The following is a 15,104-nucleotide window of genomic DNA, read 5'->3' as shown; positions in this document are numbered from 1 at the left end:
ATCACGCCCATGCAATTTTAAAATAACTCGGCCACAATTATGAGCGTCCAACAAAGCATTTGATGATGCTCTCGCCGATCGATATCAATAAAAAAGGACAGACAACTACAGTATTATTCGGCTTATATACTTGCTTGGGGAACTGTTTTTAAAAATTAGAATATTTAAATTGATTTTTGTTCATGTTATATTTCAATTGTTAGTAATTGTTAGAGTAGAGTCTACCAGTGTTAATATTGAGCTACTTTCGATTAGTTAATAATATTGGTATTGATTGATTTATGTTTGCAGTTATTGTATTATCAGCCAGTGAAGTATTAAAGTTTAGTTTCGATTTAAGAATTATTTTTGAGAACTTGGTATCATGATCATTAAGGAGCTTTGAGTGTCATCAAGTGTCAGCAACTTTACATTTACAGATAACTGAATTGTTGTAACTTGTCGGGAGGGTAGACAGAATTTACAACCACAAAAGCTGCCATGCCTCGACTAAAACAGCAAATAAAACATTAATAAAGTTTCTAAATCAATAGAAATTAAAAAACAAACAATTTATAAGCATGATTTAGTAAATTAACAAGCTTTAAATGAATAGGTAATTTAGATACTAAAAACCTTGCCTTGCGCCACAAATTTTAGTTTTCATAAAAAATAAATAGCCCTCTATTAACACTTACATGTCCATCACAAAATAGATAACATCGTATTAACACTTACATCACAAAATCGATAACCTCGTATTAACACTTACATCACAAAATAGGTAACATCGTATTAACACTTACATCACAAAATAGATAACCTCATATTAACACTTACATCATCAAAATAGATAACCTCATATTAACACTTACATCACAAAATAGATAACCTTGTACTAACACACCTATTATCAAACCAATAATATCGTAGTACCACTTACATCAAAAAATCTTTGAACAAAATTGCTCGCTCTTGCGTCACAAGTTCCAAAATCCTTGATAAACTACGCCCAGAATATTTGCATTTCTCGCTTCACTCATATGACACCAACATATTACATCAACCATCATATGCTGTAGTTTATGAACTTTCTTTTACCACAAGCTACAATTCACTCTCCCAACTCATCCGCAATATTATTAGATTAGCAACTTTTAAAATAGTTTTGTTCAACTCACTCAATAATTCTTGATTTCTACCTTCTTATTTTCCTTTTGGCATATAATGAAAAACATCATTTTGTTAAGTTATAAATACATTTACTAAAATTTTCCTTTTGCAGATTGTTGTTTTCATATAAAATACTGTACTTAAAAAAAGTATTCGCTGTATAGTATAATGTATATAGATTTATAGAGTGCAACAGTTTAGTTTTGTACGTGACCACTGTTGTTGAATTGCTATTGAACTGCTGTTGAATTGCTATTTGATTTGCTATTGAATTTTTATTGAACTGTTATTGAATTGCTATTTGATTTGCTACTGAATTGCTATGTGATTCGCTATTGAATTGCTAGTGAGTTGCTATTTGAATTCCGGCTTAAACTGCAATTTATCAAAGTTTTTAAAGGTGTTGATTTTCAAAATATGATAATTGATCACAGCTACTGCACCCGATTAAAGTCAAGCAATACTTTAAAACTAGTGATGGTCAAAAATTTATGTTGTTTACTGCAGCTAAACTATTCAATAAATCTTGATTTGACTTACATGACTTGGCTTCAAGTGTTGTAAAAGTGAAGCTGGGGGAGTGCTTGTGAGTGGTCGATGACAGGAGTGCTACTGGTGCTCACTCATAACTGTGTCTGTTCTGCAAACTGCCAGCGAGGCTGTCCTGCTGGTAGTCTCAAACTATCAGAGAGTATTTTTGCTTTTTTTTGTATTTTTGTTAATTTTTATGTTTCACCTATAAATTACATGCAATAAAACATCATGTGCGCACACACCAGTTTATTCCCAATATAAACACACAGATTAGGACTTGTTTATATTATCATTATTCTTCTTGGTTGTATAATTTGTGTAAAGGATTAAAAACACTTTTAAGTATTTTTTAAAAAGCAGCATTAGTTTGATTGCTGTAATTCTCACTCCTCATACAATTTATTATTTGAAAACTTAAAAAAGATAATAAAACAGTTTAGTAATAGTTTAACATACTGTATATAATAGTATTATAATTATATACAATATTATTTTATATATAATAGTATTATTATCAGGTTAATAAAAGACTAATATAATCTGAAGTTTAATAAAAGTCTATAATCTGCTAGTTTTATAGTCAAAATGCCAAAAAGAGTTTTTGATGCAGGCAGTAATTTTTGGTTTCAATATGCTGATAATTTGAACACAATCTGCTGCTGTCCGCCACGTTAAAGTTAATGCAACAATCATTTAGATTTTCTTATTTTTGTATCCATTGTCATAATTTGTTTTTTTCTTTGGCCTTCAAGTAACATACATGTAGCTCAATATGCAGCCATCAAACTATGTAATCGATTGCAAAAAACCTGAATTAATATTAACATTTACTCCTGACTGATAATTGGAACGTGAAGAAGCGTTTATTCAACTCAAAATGAATTTAGATGTGAATATATATTCTGTCTGCAGTCACACCAACTCAAAATGAGTACAGATATGAGTATATATCCTGTCTGTAGTCACACCAACTCAAAATAAATAGATATGAGTATATATCCTGTCTGTACTCACACCAACTCAAAATAAATATATATGAGTATATATCCTGTCTGTACTCACACCAACTCAAATTGAATATAAATATGAGTATATATTCTGTCTGTAGTCACACTAACTCAAAATGAGTACAGATATGAGTATATATCGTGTCTGTAATCACACCAACACAAAATGAGTACAGATATGAGTATATATCCTGTCTGTAGTCACACCAACTCAAAATAAATAGATATGAGTATATATTCTGTCTGTAGTCACACTAACTCAAAATGAGTACAGATATGAGTATATATCGTGTCTGTAATCACACCAACACAAAATGAGTACAGATATGAGTATATATCCTGTCTGTAGTCACACCAACTCAAAATAAATAGATATGAGTATATATCCTGTCTGTAGTCACACCAACTCAAAATGAGTACAGATACGAGTATATATCCTGTCTGTAATCACACCAACTCAAAATGAGTACAGATATGAGTATATATATATCGTGTCTGTAGTCACACCAACTCAAAATGAATATAGAAATGAGTATATATTCTGTCTGTAGTCACACCAAACCAGTTTTATTAAATTGCTGTTTACTCCACATAGTTGTAGCAAACTAACTATGTATGTGAGATGCATTTTTTCAGATATTGTGACCAAACCTTCAATAATGATATGGTACATTTTTATTTTAAAATTCCAACAATTAATGCTTTTAATTGCTTCAATTCGATGATGTAATTCAAATTATGCTGATCAATCAAAATGTTTGCTCAGTAAACGCATACCATAATACTTTCTTCTAGCTAATCAAAAATTTTTGTAGTGTATTAAGACGAGTTGTCTTTGGACAAAACGTTTTGTGGCCGTGCTGATTCAAATTGGACACCGGAATTCGTTTTACATAGTGTTGTTATTGCCAGAGGGCAATTATTAAATTTACGAAATACGTCAAAATTAATTTTGAAAATGTTATTTTAATTTTTATATTTTTAAAATTACACATTTTAATACATTTTAGTGGTATTTAGCAAACCACGAATATTCGCGTCAATACGCATTTCTGTCTTTTCCAAGGTGGCTGCCATTGAATTCCGGTTAGTAAAATATGCTATTTTTAATTTTTCCGACTTTTTTCTGTTATTTTCATTAAGTGTCATTGAAATAATTTGATACTTGCCAGTTTTTTTTGAGCATTGTAAAGTTATTATATTTTTATCATTTTGTTTAGCATTCAAACTGCATCTGGTGGTCTACAATAATACCATGTGGTTTTTACATGTGATCGGCTTAATCGGTTTTATTGAATTACAAATTCACACTAATGCTTACTTGCTATTGTAAGCGGTATTTTTATGTTAACATATTGGAGAAGTGATATAGTACGGATTGACTTGTACGAGTCTATAAATGGTGCTAATCAAATAATTCGTATGATCACATGGTATCTCGTCTAGTTTAGTTTACCTAAAAAGAGAAGTTATCTAAAGCTGCTTGACTGTTATATTGGTGGTGACTGAATGCCATCAACGCAACTAATCATCATTATGTACGCGTTGTCGACACGTGTGTTCCTCAAAGTTATTGGCTTGCATTATTTTGCAGGTCACGATGACGAACACCAAAGGATATAGACGTGGAACTCGGTATATGTTTAGCAGGAATTTCAAAAAACATGGAACCACAGGACTTGCGCGATATTTGAAAGTCTACAAAGTTGGAGACTATGTAGATGTTAAGGTACCTCTAGATTGTTTGAAATTATGCTTTGTAATTTAATCAAGCAGGCAATGTATTACTCATTAAATAGTATTTTTGAATTTGTAAACAGCACTCAATTGTAGCAGCATTATTAATCTAATCATATAATTTGTTCTGTCTACCAAATTGTAATCTATTACTTTCTTGATTTCTAGGTTTATTTTTAGCAACCCTTATATATAAAATTTGGTGATAGCCAAACTTACTTTTGCGTTGCAAACATAAATTAATTAATGTTGAAATTTTTTACATCATAGAATTGGGTCGCAACAGTTTATATCTCTATCTAAGTCTGCAATAGGCTAGGAAGGATATAATGCTGGCACTGCCAAACTCCATCTTTGCATATTGGTTTAATTTACTCGATTCTTCTCCGTTTAGCCATCTCACACAATTCAGGTCCAACATGAAATTTTGACAGTAGTTCTCAATTAGTCAGTGTTCATTATAGGTTCGAGATGAATAAGTAAACAAAAATTTTGATTTTCAAAATGTTAATATTATTCTTATATTAGTTAAAATTGTACAGTGTGTTCAGTTATGATGATGATGGCGTAAGGTTCAAATGTTAATAACATGTATCATAGCAAACAATCATTAACCGGCTGTCAAAATTTCATTGTTTGTTATTATTATATTAAAACACTTTCAATTATCATTTTAGTATATGTGGTAGTACTGTGCCGATAATGGTAATGGCCTGCTCTGTCTGTTAGGAAGATGAGCGATACAAATTGGTAATGGTCCGCTATGTCTGTTAGGGAGATGGAGCGATGCAAATTGGTAATGGTCTGTTATGTCTGTTAGGGAGATGGAGCGATACAAAAAGGCATGCCGCACAAGTCTTATCATGGACGAACTGGCCGAGTCTTTAATGTAACTAAGCATGCTGTTGGAGTGGTCGTAAACAAGCGAGTGAGGTGAGGATTATTGGGTATAACATCAAGTTTACATACGTTTATGGCTTTTCAATGTAAATGACTCCTTTGGTATTGAGTGTTCTGCTCCTGTAATGTAAACCCCTTATGACGTGAATTACATTTGAAATTGAAAATATGTGTATTTTTTCATTCAGTGGAATTAATTTTCTCACATACAGTGAAACACGGATAACTCGCCCTCGGTTAGCTCGAACAAATGGTTAACCCGAATGGATTTGTTTGGTCTGTTCCCACGCAATGATAAATTGCTTTAGATAACTCGACCTTAACTTTGTTAACTCGAACAGTTTTTTGCCCAACGGCTACCGAGGCGGTTGTTATTGCTTTAGAATATCACTTTATTCCAAGCCACAGAGATAAACATCAACTTTTAGTAATTCTTAGGCGTCATTATTACCTCTATCGGCAAAATATTTTTGTTAACGACTTTTCTAACGGTTTGCAAAAAATCAACTTTTACCAAACATCCGCTTGAGAATAGCCTTCCGAAAGCAAGGTTAAGCGAAGTAACCTTCAGATAAAATCAGCGCTTTGATAAAATCAGTAAAATTGTTTTTTGTTAAAACGCTCAAGAAAAATATGTCTTTTTTACTGAGCGTTTCAACCGCGATCAAGTTTTGCCTATTTTTATCTGAAAACGTCCTGGCAGTCACATCACCTAAAACAAACAAACAAATCTCAAGTAATAGGAAAATATTTATACTTTCTGATTAAAATTGTTAAAACATTACATGAGAGGCCCCTTAACTTGCTACAAGCAATCTATGCTTTTGATTTATATATAGTTTGTATATGTACTGATGAATACATGCCCTTGTGACAATGTTCTCATAACTTGAACACTCTGATAACTCGAACACTTTCTCTCGGTCCCGTGAAGGTCGAGTTAGCCGAGTTTCACTGTAATTTGAAAGTGGAGCTTCGTATTATGTAGGAAATTTCATATAATGTAAAGCGTCCAGTCGGTGCCAGTTCTCAAAGTCGATTTAACAAACGATAGTCCCATAGTTAGCCATAAAATATCGTTTTCTCCTTTGCCGCACTTGGCTGAGTAAACCATATTAGTATCGTTATTACATATACTGGCACCCTTGCAGTCTAGCTCGCCATGACTGATCGTTAGATGGTGCCCATAAAGCAGGGAGAATAAATAGCTGCACACTTATTCTAAAATACTTGAAAGCGGTCGATTGGTGCAGGTGTTAAACTTGGTCTATCAATCTGAATATCATGAATTGGAGTCTTATTGAAATAATTCTTTTCACCCTGTCTTCAGAAAATGGATGAACAGACAGACACCACTCTTTCAATAGGAAATATACATTTTCGTTTTACTCGACTTATTTTTCACAGACGCATTTTTTTCTTCCCATTATAGACCTTGCTGTCTAAAAAAGGAAAAGCTCATTTAAATTGACAAGGAAGGCTTGCACGCTCCTTAGCTTAACGCAAACTTACAGTAATCATCCACCCTGAAACAACCCAAAGTGATAAGAAAAATAGTAAAGTTGCTTGTACAAACCATTAATACCACAGTTACTGTTCAGTCTACAATGTACATAAATTGATAATTTATGTACTTTGTAGAAGCGTCTACGGTACATTCACATGTATACTCAACATGTTGTAGTGTTAAAATGTATCATTTGCTCACCCAAGGCCAAAGCTGCACCAATCAAGGATTTTTCTGTCAGAATGTTAGTAACTGTGGGGTATTAATATCTGACACAACTAAGAATGCTCATAGACTCATGTAACATTAGATTAAACATAGCCTACTAAGCATGAGACTCCTTTGAAACGTTTTGAAATCAGTGTCTATCAGCATTTTATGATTTGTACATGTAGCTGTGTCACTAACACAAAGGCATTCCAATGCATGTAATAAATGGAGCTGATTTGGTTTGCCCTAATTGCTACTTGCGTTTTGTTTCAGAGGCCGAATTCTACCTAAGCGAATCAATCTCAGAATTGAGCATGTCAAGCATTCAAACTGTCGGCTGGACTTTTTGAAGAGAATGAAAGAGAACGAAGAGAAAAAGGCACAAGCAAGAGCTGAAGGTCGCCAGGTTAACTTGAAGCGTCAGCCAGTCGGACCAAGGCCAGCACATTTTGTCAGCGCCAAAAACAATGCACCGCAGATGGTTGAGCCTATTCGATATGAATTCATTGCTTAAGTTAATAAAACATCTAAAAGTCCACCCTGTCTCTTAGCCCTCTGTGCTACTAGAATTCTGCTGAAAGATTATTTATAGACATCAACATCATGACATCTAAACATCCTGACTTGTAATTTTGTGGTCGAATGAAACAGCTGCTACATGCAGTGGTCAAACAAAGTCTAATCAAGATATATCGTAGCTACATGAAGGTTGAAAAAGTTTGGTCTTGATTGCATCATAGCATTTTGCAAGTTGCCATCTCCTGAGGATGGTTTCAGCACTAAAATATTTTGACTGCAAGCTAGGAAGTTAACTTATTTATTGTTCCCCATGAAGTCACAGATAAATAATAATTGCTCATTATTTCGGCTATAGTATTCTAAAAATGTACACTTTGCTTCTCATTGGTTAACAAAAGTAATTGTGGTAACCAGTTTAAATGCAGCAAAGGTAAATGTAAGACAATGATATGGTTTATGTGACCAATCTTATAAAGCTGCTGCAGGAGTTGTAACTTCTCCATGAAGAACAACTCTACGTTTAGTCATTAGCCTTCTTGCACGGCCTGATTTAAAGTCGTGCGTTCGATGTAGTAGTCCGTGTATTTTCGCCTCAGCTCAGGCTATGTTGTCTTCATCCGGCTTTCCATCAATGGATTGCTTCATGCGTAGATCCGTTTTGAGTAGTGTTTGTTTGTATACATGTAGGTGTTGCAGCCCATAAAATACAGCACTGTATAGCTGTTGTATCATATGATTCGTTTGCTGCGATACGCGTGAAGTTTTAGTACAAATAAAAAGTTACTCGTAGTAACCGATGTGTGCCTCAAGTACGAAGAATGTTTATTGCAATGACAATGTTTTAGGATCTTCCACAGCATTTTAATATATTTTAACTTTTAACTTAATTGTGCTAAAGTTAAAAAAAAATTTAGTTGAAGAAATAATAATACTGTAATACCCTCTTAATTAGTTGGATTTTAATTTTAGCAATTAAACAGTATGATGGGGTAAATAGGCATACGATTGAAGTGAATATTTTCTATTTACTGCATGTGGTAGCCATTATCACGAGTTCGTGTACAAACACTGTTTAGTGAATCAGCTATCAGATTTTTATTATAAGTTAGTGTAGGTGGAAGAATGAGCATGACTATTGTCTGAATATTGCCTTTTTCCAACGAAGAAAGTGAGTATAGGCATATTCGTCTATTCTTAGTATAACAGAACATATTTTCATCCATTAAATAGTACATAAACTGAGTTTTTTATTTGACACTGGCATATATATATATATATATATATATATATATATATATATATATATATATATATATATATATTGACACTAGCATATATAATGTATATATATATATATATATATATTCAGAACTTTTTACATAGGACTGGACTTTTTACATAGGACTGGTATAGGAATATCTGCCCAGAAGAAATTGTTTTGAGTAGTCTCCAGAGATGTTTATACCACTTTGAAAAGTGACTTGATTCATTTCAATCTCATCAAAATATCAACTGTTCAATTGCCAATTCTTTTGCATCATATGTCATGTATAAATCAATTCAATTCGCAATTCATAGCAAAAACATCACAATTCAGTTCTCAATTCTTTAGTTATCCTATCTTCAGTGACTCAATTCAGTTCTGCCAAATAAACAAAATCAATTCTCTGTCAATTCTTACAAAAATTGACGTATAATATATCAAAATAGCATTAACCCGCAATTGCTAATTTAGCGACACGCATTAGCTCAGCCTATTGACTGTTTCTATAGCAAATATCAACTATTTTACTAGGGATTTTATTCCATTTTCAGGTGTAGTTAAGTCATGCCTACCTTTTTTTTGCTGGAATGCGCTCAGTATTTTTGCTGAAAAAGCAAGTTTCTGTCATATAACTTCAATTTACAGTTTTTTAAAATCAGCAAAAAATTCTGCACACGAATCATCGCATTTGAAAAACCAAAGAGATGTTTAATATTTTTAAGTTTAGGGAAACTGGCTGCAAAAAAATGTTGTTGCTTTTGCAGTTTGACCAAAACACAGACGCACATTATGTAATATAAAAATGTAGTACCTAAAGATATCATTGATCCAGCGTTGAAGGATTTTAATAGTAGAAATGTATTTAGGTCATTGTTTCCAAATTTTATTTCATTCATAAAAAACTGGAAATTAAAGAAAAAACTGAAACCACAATTTTATGCTGTTTCATGAATAAAGAAAAAACTATGCAACTGGTTTGTTTTTGGCACCATGATAACCTAACTTGCTCAATTTATTGTGGCAAAATTTTGGGCGGATCTGATAGGACTGTGATATGTGATCATTGTTTTTGTATAGGTACAAAGCGTGTCGTTATATAGGCTTTTCGGTAGTATGAACAATATTCCTGAGCAGCTATAAAACTTATAAACAAGCCTATTGTCAGTTCGCAGGTAAACCATAAAGCTAGTGCGTAGTAGATATTATTGACCAATAAAATGTATGCACTGCTATCGAAGTCTTTTAAAAACATATGCGGGTGGTAACATGGGACTGCACTGACATCTTCGCTTTGGCGCACGTCAAGTAACAGATTCTGTTACTTAGCACGTCACTCTCCGTGATAGTTTTCCATCAACACAGTAATTATAGAGGGACGGATTGGTGCATTTTGACTCAGGTTGTTTTGATTATAGAAAATAGAGAATTGAGTCGATTCCTCTATGGTGACCGTAAGGACTTAATTCAATTCTTATTGGTAGGATGCTCCGAGTCAATACAATTCTACAACTCCAGTAAAATATAAGTATATTTACACTAGAAATTCCCCTTTCATACAGCCCACGACCAAAGTGAAAATGGAAAAAAGAAAGGGTACTGCTGGTTGTTGAAAAAATAGTTACAAAAGGTCAGAATTCTACAAAAGTAGAATTCTTTAGTTAAATGTTGTAGGCTTCGCCTACAACATCTATTAAAGAATTCTCTGAATCAGATGAGTTGTTGTTATTATTTTGAGTAGCATGTTGTTGAACATTAGCATTTGATGTTGATGGTTGCTGTGAGGACCTTCTATTTCTCCTCTTCCGTAATAATTGGGAGACACGTGGATGGCCAGTGCGACGACATGGTGTTCTGGGAGGTTGTATTTCCATGGTAGTTATCAAGTTGTTTTGAAATAAAATTCAAAAGGTCAATTATGCAAAACAAAAGGTTGTATACAAATCAGACCTAATCTACTACTATCTCAAACCTATGTTTTACAACAATAAAATAAATATTAATTCAAGCTGTAGGCCTAACCTACTGTACGTAATTTAACTAACAACAGCAATTATGAAATATGTTTATTATATCTCTGAAATGCAATATTAAAAGTAAAATGGCAAGCTGCCGTGTGATATACACAGTTTGAAAGTTGTTTTGGAAAGTTGAAAGTTGGTTGTGTTGAATGTACCCTAGGACACTTATGTATTCGCGGCATCTACCTTTCGCATTTTCGCGGCAACATCCTCTCGCGAAAATTTTATGAGCGAAACTAAACTATCATAACGAACGAGCGAAAACGCGAAATTAAATGGCTTTGTTCATTGATATTCACAATAAAATCGTCATATTAGAAATGCAGGCAATTTTCGTGTGTGGTTGGCTCATTGGGCAATTTTTGCTAAACTCATTATAGCTAATACACCGACTGAGCAGCATGGCAAAACAAATTAAGATAAGAAGTTTTTTTGGAAAAGCCTAGACAAATGAGGAAGATGATGATATTAGTTTACTCATCGAATATGTAACTGATGAGGATGACAGTCTGGTAGGGAAAGTCATAAAATTGAATAATAATTATTGTGGTGATGAATTTTATTACCAACCAAAAGCAATAACAACCCGGAGTCATGGCCACTGCGGCACCGCGTGCTATGAATGCTTGAATTCTAAAATTGGTACCACATCAATCACTGCGGCAGGGACCTTGACGTCATTGATAGTCCAGAAGACAAATGGCAGCAAGCGATCAAATTGCATTATTGATGTCGCTTACACATTTCTACCTGCGGTTCACAAATACAAACTGCCGTACTTTTCGGACTATTAGCCGCTACTTTTTTTCTGATGATTTGAGCCATGCAGCTTATATAAGGGTGCGGCTAATCTGTGGCTTTTTCTTTCACCGCTGGGCGCATTAACGAGAATCTCCAATTAGTGCGCTTCTAGCGGTGAAAGAAAATACGAAACAATGCCTCACGGTACTGTCCCGCTAGGCCCTAAGTTAAAAAGCGTCGGATAATACGAAACTTTGCCGTTCTGCACTGTTCCGCTTTAAATGGCAAAGTTGCTGCCACGTTAAAAAGCAGTCCTCAGTTCTGCGGCCTATACTAAGGTGCGGCTTATGTATTGTTTTATTATCGTTTTTTGGAAAATAAAGCCGATGCAGCTTATATAGAGGTGCGGTTTATAGTCCAAAAAGTACGGTAGTCCCAAATTGAAAAATATTTCGTACCAGTGAACTGGACCTGAGGAATCTAATGTTTGTTCCACTGCATTTATTTTCACATCACTATATTTTCGCACTCATCAAAGCTGCGAAATTAAGTTGCAGCGAAATTTTACTCTGTATGCTACTCACGAAACTAAATACTAGCGAAATATAAGTGTCCTAGGGTAGAATGGTTTTGACAGCGATACGTAACAGAAAGCAAGCATTAGCATTAACGCGTCTGGAAGTTTTCTGCAAATTGGAGTAAAATAAAGAAATATTCTTTTCATAAAGGGGCATTGTAGTTCTGCGCTAGCTTGTAGATAAGATGTAAAGAAATCTGGCTAATGTTCCAATTACCTTCGGTAATTGGACAAAAAACATAGGTTGATAAACTGTGTACCACATTTTCGTACCTGTAAATCGGTCTACGCCTCAAACGGTCTATGTTAATTAAAGAAACCTTCGGCAATTAGACAATGCAATCATTATATACTTCAATGTTGTAAATTCTAACATTTATTCTTATAATTAAATATTATAACAATTTTTTTATAAAATCCAATAATTAATTCGAATAATAAAATCGGCCAAAAAGAAGCGATAACTTCAGTACTTTTACGTTAATTACAGAAACCTTCGGCAATTAGACAATGCTATAGACTGGTGAAATGTGCACGTTTTTCTCATGAAATGCGCATGATTTAATAGTTCTACTATTTGCCGCACGGCCTTATGGGCGTTTTGTTGGCCGGTCTTAATTTTGATTAGAGCAAGTTTGTCAAGTTTTATCGCGATTTTTGGCCAAATTAATCTGTTTATTTATGTATAATCTGATCAAATGGGTTAGTTTTAGGGTCTTGCGGTAACCTTTCAAAGACTTGGTAACATATTTAAATAGGTTTATATGTGTTTTGTATCGTTATTATATTTAAACGGCTCTACACAAAAATGGTTAAATTTGTTGATGAGATTTCGGTACAAGGGTTTGCGACGGCCGTTAATGAATATTTTTCGGGAGTTGTGTGCACATGTGCATTTATCATAAATCTCCCAAACCAATCGCTTCGCTTGTGTTTGGTCATGGGAATATAAGTAAATGATACCAGAAAATCATTTCTTTTCAATTAATTTGTGAAGTGAGCCATAAGGCTTACTCGAGCAGATATGTTACCTTGAGTGCACACCTCTGCTAATCTCAGGTCTGCAATTTTGTGGATTTTTTACTTCACCATCAACTCTGTAATAAATGGTAGGACTATTAAAGATACCATGAAACGGGATATGCATACACTTATGCGACTGATCACTACTTATAAAAAATTGTGCTACTGGTTATCTACTTTGTTTAATGATGAGTTTTTGGAAGTTCTTGCCATTGAAAGTTTCTGTTAGCTTTATATTGTTTACTTTAATTATTGCAAGCCTGCAATGTTCATTTTGCACTGCTATGGTCCAAGAACGTTATGGCTTTGTGTTGCTTCAACATTGATTTTTGCTCATAAAATGACATAATATGGATAGTTATTTTAAGGTTCGGTAGAAAATCAAGGACAAGCACAACATTTTATTGAGAGAATAAATTATGGTGTAGTCCAAGTCGTTGACTAGTTTTTTTGCTGTTAATAGTTGATTTTTCGGTCGAATAATTCTTTTAGCAAGTTCTATGTAGTCAGCTCTACATCTCTGCACCAAAATATGTTTAAAAACTAACTGTTGCTCAAACCGTTCTGATAAAACAATACTGAAACAAAAAGTAATTTTATATACAGTTAACGCTCCTACAGCGTAAAGAATCCGTTTCAAGAACCTGTATGTTATAGGGATTTTATGCTATACGAAATACATGTAAATTGCCTAATCCGTTCCCAGATATTTCCAAACTCACCCCTTTGACCATACAAAAACATCGCAAAACTTTAATTTGTTGGCTGTATTATAACAGTAATATTATTAGTTCGCATCGACAACTTGCCTCTTTTTTTTGGTCAATTTCACTGGTTTTATAGATAATGATTGCGGTAATTTTACAATAAGTTGATGGGGAACGCACATATTCGACGTCCATTTTCAACGATTTGTTCATTTTTTTAGACAACAAAGTATATTTTGGAAAGTAAAACTAATAACAAATATTTATACGTCTACAATAAAGCAAAACAAAAGGATATTTTATTATAAAAATAATAGTGTCCACTTGTTCATCGCCTATTCATATCCAGGGTTCAAGGTTAGGATAAAAAATAACTTTCGACGATACTCCCATCTCGTGACATTCAGATTGGTAGATGGCGCTGTATGACCTGCACCAATCGATCGCCTCAAAGTATTTATTAACAGCTGCGCAGCTACCCTAATCTCTGTTTTGTTGACACATCTGACGATTTATCACAACAAACTAGAATATAATGTAAGCTGTATACGTAATAGATAGAACGCTAGACGTACATCGTTTTTTCTCTCACAGGTGCGGCGAAATATGTTATAGTTTAAATCAAATTTGAGAAGTAGCTCCTACTTAACACTTAATGTTATATGGAATTTTTTACGTAGTACGAAGCAAAAACTGCTTATATTGTTTTAAGTTATCTGGAATTTACATAATAGGAGGTTTACGGTATAGGAACGTCTACTATAATGCTTAAATACAGTATTACCTATTGGTAAAGGTTGAGGCACTTGCTAGATAGCTAGGCTTGTTTCTTTCCGGTAGCAGCTCATGCGATAGAGTTATTACAAGAAATCTCTATTAACAGTTTAACAATGGTGGTAAATTATGGCCCATTATTAGTGGCATTACCAAGATGAAAAAAGACTGGAAATGAATAGTCTAGTTCGTTGTACTTGTATCCATAATCAGAATTTTCATATTCTTGTACTATTTGTGTACTCAGGCTGTGCAATTCAGTATATGGTGCTTCATTTTCTTTTCTTAATAACCTATTTTAAAGGCTTCTGCATGATGAAGAAAGGTATTTCATATGCAGTTGTGAGGTGGCTTACATGCTTCCTGAACTCTATCCAAAGAAATTTGACTCAGAACTAGTAGCTCTTCAGCGTGAAAGCTCTGTTTCTCTACCA

The 15,104-nt window shown here is 33.7% G+C and overlaps 1 protein-coding gene across 1 annotated transcript; it reads left to right on the top strand.

Annotated features, from left to right (window-relative positions):
• Positions 1-3,720: 3,720 nt before the first annotated feature.
• On the top strand, positions 3,721-7,585 carry LOC137405896 (large ribosomal subunit protein eL21-like). The gene is made up of 4 exons (XM_068092341.1): positions 3,721-3,779; positions 4,288-4,422; positions 5,251-5,363; positions 7,321-7,585. Exons 2-4 carry the CDS (start codon positions 4,294-4,296, stop codon positions 7,559-7,561), a joined length of 483 nt encoding a protein of 160 aa, XP_067948442.1. The 5' UTR covers positions 3,721-3,779; positions 4,288-4,293; the 3' UTR covers positions 7,562-7,585.
• The last annotated feature ends 7,519 nt before the right edge of the window (positions 7,586-15,104 follow it).

Source organism: Watersipora subatra, chromosome 10 (assembly GCF_963576615.1).
Source record: "Watersipora subatra chromosome 10, tzWatSuba1.1, whole genome shotgun sequence".
Lineage (NCBI taxonomy): Eukaryota > Metazoa > Bryozoa > Gymnolaemata > Cheilostomatida > Watersiporidae > Watersipora > Watersipora subatra.
This window is presented reverse-complemented; position numbering and strand designations above follow the sequence as displayed.

Excerpts from the sequence above, each read along its gene's own strand:
- LOC137405896 (XM_068092341.1), top strand. The coding sequence starts at position 4,294 with ATGACGAACACCAAAGGATATAGACGTGGAACTCGGTATATGTTTAGC. Across the intron at positions 4,423-5,250 it reads GAGACTATGTAGATGTTAAG|GGAGATGGAGCGATACAAAA; the intron begins GTACCTCTAGAT and ends TATGTCTGTTAG. Across the intron at positions 5,364-7,320 it reads GTCGTAAACAAGCGAGTGAG|AGGCCGAATTCTACCTAAGC; the intron begins GTGAGGATTATT and ends GTTTTGTTTCAG.